Source organism: Lolium rigidum, chromosome 5, assembly GCF_022539505.1.
Source record: "Lolium rigidum isolate FL_2022 chromosome 5, APGP_CSIRO_Lrig_0.1, whole genome shotgun sequence".
Lineage (NCBI taxonomy): Eukaryota > Viridiplantae > Streptophyta > Magnoliopsida > Poales > Poaceae > Lolium > Lolium rigidum.
The window spans coordinates 157357373-157363168 of NC_061512.1; the positions used below are offsets into that span (position 1 = coordinate 157357373).

Genomic DNA, 5796 nt, shown 5'->3' on the forward strand with positions numbered 1-5796 from the left:
CGTTGAGAAAATGTTGGGGTCTTGGGACATCACAGCCTCACAGGACGTTGTCACTTGTCACGAATTGCCGAATTGGAAACAAAACATAAAACTGTTACATGAGGAGAAGTGTAAACAGTAGAGAGATTGAGAACAAATGTTTTCGAGTTGGCTTCCGTATGCAAGAACCAAATTAATTTGGGCATATAGCAAGTTGTACAAGGTGGTAGTCGATGTGGGCACATGCGCCTCAAGCACCAACAATTCTGAACAAAGAAGGAAAAAAAAATGTTTACATGATTCTCATTCTCACATTACCGCGTAGTTCTTCACCGGAGCATTGTCTTCGTCAGCGAACCACGGAAGTTTGAGCGCGGCGGCGGCCGTGAGCCGCCTGTCGGGGTCGCAGGTGAGGAGCCCTTTGAGGACCTTGAAGCCGTCCTCGGACAGCAGCTCCTCGGGGAACAGCTCGCGCAGCCGTCTGCTGTGCCACCGCCCTTTCCGACGCCGACGCTGCTGCTCGCGACGCCACAGCGGCACCCTGCTGGCCACGAACGACGACTCGTGGGGCTTCCACGCCTCCTTGCCCGGAACGCCGAGCACGTCGTAGATCAACCACAGCTGGTCGGAGTCAGACTTCTCGTTGAATAGCACCTCGCCGGTGAGCAGCTCCGCCATCACGCAGCCGAGCGACCACGCGTCGACGCGCGCGTCGTAGCCCGGCGTCTCCAGCAGCATCTCCGGCGCGCTGTACGTGGTCGTTCCGGCGGCGTAGTACGCGTCGGCGCTGATCTGGCCCCCGGCCACCGACATCGCCGACCCGAAGTCGCCGATCTTGACGTTTCCTGCGCCGTCGACGAGGATGTTCTCTGGCTTGATGTCGCGGTGGACAATGCTATGCTTGTGGATCTCCGCCGCGCCGGATAGAAGCTGTGCCATGAAGCGGCGCGCTTCGGTCTCCGAGAACGGCCAGCCGGTGCGGCGCATGCGGGCGCCCAGGATGCGGTCCAGGGACGGCCCGGCGTGCTCCATGACGAGGAAGTAGTCGTCGCTTTCGGTGCCCGGCGCGCGCGCGAGGCCGTGGAGGGCGACGATGGAGGGGTGGCCAAGGCAGGCGGCCATGAGGCAGGCCTCCCGCAGGAGCTCGCCGCCGGAGACGGAGCGGCAGCATTCGCGGATGGCCTTCATGGCGACGGTCTGGCCGGTCGTAAGGTGTCGCGCCTCGGTGACGACGGCGGCCGAGCCCTCACCTATCTTGTCCAGCTTCTCGTAGAAGCAGGTGCTGAGCATGCACCCCGGCGGCTTGCTGTCGCCGGTCGTCGTCCGTTCTGACTCCGAGGCCGCGGCGGCGGCGACGTCGTCGATCATGGCGGAAATTTCTTCGACCTGACGGGAGCTCATGGGTGTCTCGGCGGCGTCGTGCTCGTCGAGCATGGCGCAGATGGAGGCGACCCGGAACGCGATGGTGGCCGTGCCGTCGGCCCCGACGGCGTGCTGGTCCTGGTCGTCGTCAGCCATGTCGCGAGCGGGAAGTGCTACCATGGTTGCGAGGTCGCGTAGGGCAGAGTAATGCAAGTCTTACAACAAGAACGCGAGGCGATGTTGAGAGGGATTCGGCCATTATATGGAGGAGGAGGTTCGAGCCGACCATGAATTGACGAATGACGATACGAACTCGGAAACACCCAGCGTAGAGCTCAAGCTTACGCGTGCTCGTGTTTATTTGGAAGGGAACGCGTGTTCCTGCATACTACAATACGAATTGGCAACTCATAGGCGATTTACACAAAAATAACCCAAAAGTGGAAGAAAAGCACAGACTGACCCTCCGGCGAAACTATTTCACCAATCTAACCCTTTTGTGTGGCGCCCCTCCCACGGGCGCCACACAAGCCCATGTGGCTCCCCTCCTGCCGGCGCCACACACCCAGCCGACGTGGCACCATCGACGCTGAGCTGGTGCGCCCATCCGACGTGGCAGCATGTGTGGCGCCCCTCCCAACGGCGCCACTCATGCACTTGGAATCCCCCAGAACATACTGTGAGACAAATCCTCTGGGACTTAGCCGTTTTTGCGAGGCTCGATGTGTGGCGCCGATGCCACGGGCGCCACACTAGCATGTGTGGCGCCGATGGCACGGGCGCCACACATAGAGCCTCGCGAAAACGGCTAAGGACTTATCGTCCGGAGCCCCTGGATGTTTTCGACCCAATAGTTCATATAAGTTGGCATGTGTGGCGCCGATGACACAGGCGCCACACACTGCAGTGTGGCGCCAGCGTGACGGGCGCCACACGTTGACTTGTGTTAAAACCCTGAAAAATCCTACCAAACTCCAACAGTTTTGAGTACAACAATGGAGACAACAAGTTGCAATTTCAGAACATACACATATAACACTTCATAGCTCACATCGTAGCAAGTAGATTCAAACAACAAGTAGCATTACAAATATGGTTCGAAATGACATAGGGTTCACAACTCGATACTTATGAAGATATAGTGCACAACAACACGGAGCACATCCTACTGTCGTCCTCGACGTGTCGTCCTCACGGGCTGCTTCCGGACGGCCATCCTCTTCGTCCGCTGCCGTGGCTCTTGTTGCTGCTGCTCCTGCTGCTCCTCCTGCTCCTCCTGCTCCTCCTCCTCTGAAGATAAGGGCTCGTCGTTCCTCATCCTCCTCAAACCTGATCTCCGCGGCGGCGCCTCATCCTCCTCAGTGACAACCTTCTTTCCTCGGTTGACATAATCTTCCGGAGTGTACCGGTTTGGAGCATTGCCCCTTGGCTTCAACTGGTAAGCAGACCGTGGGGCTTGCTTGGAGGTATGCTTTGGAGGTATGCTTTGACTCAGAATTTCCTGGTCGTCAGGAATCTTCACAAACAAGAACAAATGAGATTACAAAAGTTGAAATTAGTAAGAACATGTTTGATAGCAACAAAATAGTTTATACCTCCCGCTCTGGAGAAGAGGAGGATGTAGGAATTTCGCCTTCGCGACAACCTAGCAAGTTCGCTAACCGCCGCATCTTTCTTGCAGTGTTCTGCGTCATGGAACTCACGGTTACAAAGCCACCAGAACATAATTGCGTACATTCAAAGTTGGTGATCATACCTTAATGAAATTCCGCAACGGTCCGACAGGCTTTTCATCTCTGTGGCTCTGCTCCCACACAACCTCGCACTCCTCAGCTGTTTTCTGGATCTCCTCCCGCTGTGACAAACATAGCATACACAATTTAAGCGAGCACATGGCAATCTAGATGATGTACTAGTTAGTGAGAGAATCCATTACCACGAAGTTCAGCTCGGAAGCAATAGAAGTCGATCTCCCTCTGCGAGCAAAAGTGTCGTGCTGGCTTTGCCCAACCTCATCGAACTGGATGGGGTCATCCAAGATCTCCTGACGATACGCGCGCTTCACTAACTCGATACGCGTGTTCTGATGGAACCACTCGAGGTAGTTGTTGAAAGCGGTGAAGTCGTGAGGCACAATCTGCTCAGGGTCAGCATTCCGTGCCGCTTCCAAGCAGTGTTGGAACGCTGTGATGTGGCCGCTATGATGGACTGGCCAATTTGTGATCTTCCTCTGCCGCTGCCTATCAAGCCTGCAAGAATCAACAAGTTAGTTTGTACCTCTTCTATCAAGAATCTTCCATCGCATGATTCCAGAAGTTTACCTGTGAAGCGCCTTGTCCGTGTCTTGCCACATTGGTGGGCACTCCTGATACAGCCCAAACTGTCTCATCACTCTTTGCGGCTGGTGGTGTTCAACAAGCCACATGCATATGAGTGGGCAGCGCATACGCCAGAACCGCGCCTCCTCCGTGCACTTGGGGTTCAGGTCAGTCATCGCCGCGCCAATACGGTAGTAGCTACCATATGGCTCCCATTCCACCTGCAGCATACAATTATTTAGAACATGCCAGTAGAATCAATCAAAACTAGGATTGCAACTCCGCAGTGATCGGTTACCTGCTCAGCGGTAAGAGTGTCCAACTCCGCGAGTGTACTCGCTCGTACATGACCATTGGATCGCTCGTCATCTCCGAGACATTGTCCCAAAGGTATGCCCAAGTGGGCTCCCGATCAGGAAAGTGAGGGAAATGAGGCCATGGCGTCTCCTTGAGTGCCCTGGGACGCCCAACTGATAGGCGGTCCCAGCTCCATACGGAAAGTAGGAGCATGCATCCACCAATACCGCCGCTCCCAGTCTTGCTCCCAGTCCTGCGACAAGCTTCGTCCAACTGCGTACATAAGATATTTGGTTACTACTTTGTATAGCGCACTACTATAGGAAAATAGTACATAGAACAAATCATCACCTGCCGGTAGAGGTAGGCAAGTGCCGCTGTTCCCCAACTCCACCGGTCGTCCAACACCGTAAGCGCCTTCAGCCAACACCAATGGGCCAGCTTACCCCCACTGTCAGGAAAGAGAGTCCTGGAAATCATGTACCATAAGTACACGCGGGCGTACGTCCTCCGAGTGTCCTCGTCGGCCTCTATGGGGCATTCTGCAAAGTTAGTTCTGATCCAAGAGAAAGACGCGCCGGCGGGAACTCTCTCCTTTGGATTTTCTGGCGCCGGAGGAGCCCTGCCAATAAGCCCCTCCATCTGCTGGCGCCACCCATCGAAGCTGTGTTCATACACGGTGGCTCGCCCCGAATAGGTAGTGCAAGGATCATGGAAACATCCTGCAGAGTAGGGGCCATCTCGCCGGCCCTCAAGTGGAAGGTGTGAGTCTCCGGCCTCCACCGGTCGACAAGGGCGGTGAGTGCCGAGGGGTTCATGTGTGGCCCCCACGGCTTACAAGGGATATGAACGGCATAAGACCGGTAGGCCGGATGAACTCCGTGTACCTCTCGTCATAAGGTATATCCGGTGTGCCATGGTAACGAATCTTCAAAGGGTGAAGATCCGTTCCCCTCTCCGTCATATGAACAGCCCGATGCTCCCTGTCGTACTCTTCATCCAGAAGCCACACCATCCTACATGTTTACACAACCATATTATGAGTCATTCCACTAACAAAAATGAGCAACACATACATGAGAGTTCATATCCAAATACATGAGAGTTCCATACATACACACATACATTCATATCTAGGGTTCCAACAAATATTTGGTTCAAATATGAGTTATTCCATCACAAATAGTAGACATTTCAAGACATACATACATACAATTTGAACACATACATAGCCATTTTATATCTACATAGCCAAATCTAGGGTTCATATCCAAATCCACCAACATATCCAAATCTAGGGTTCATATCCAAATCCACTAACATATGTAGGGTTCCTACACATACACATTCAACACTTACATAGCCATTTTATATCTACATAGCCAAATCTAGGGTTCATAGCCATTTCAACACATACATAGCCATTTCAACACATACATGTAAAATTTCATATCTAGAGTTCCACCAAATCTAGGGTTCATATCCAAATCCACCAACATATCCAAATCTTGCTAGGTTCAGAGCCAAATGCACTAACATATCAATGGTTCATATGTAAATCCACCAACATGAATTTCCATGTCTAGGGTTCATACCCAAATCTACCAAATCCACCAACAATAGTGGACGAATCAGAGGGAATCGAAGGGGAATACCTTGAGGAATGGAGGAGGAAGGACTTGGCCGGCCGGATCTGACGATTGCTTGGTCGATTTGGTGGGGGGGGCGAAGGGGACTCGGGCGGCGGCGGCGGTTTCCTGGGAGGAACAGAGAGAAGAGAAGAAACTGGCTGGGTCGGGCTGGGCGCGGGCGCGGGCGCCACACTTAAGTGGATGTGTGG

General features: G+C 53.7%; 1 protein-coding gene across 1 annotated transcript; it reads right to left on the reverse strand.

Moving 5' to 3' along the window:
• Window positions 1-288: 288 nt before the first annotated feature.
• LOC124656578 (putative cyclin-dependent kinase F-2) lies at window positions 289-1497 on the reverse strand. The gene has a single exon (XM_047195295.1). It carries the CDS (start codon window positions 1495-1497, stop codon window positions 289-291), a length of 1209 nt encoding a protein of 402 aa, XP_047051251.1.
• Between the last annotated feature and the right edge of the window lie 4299 nt (window positions 1498-5796).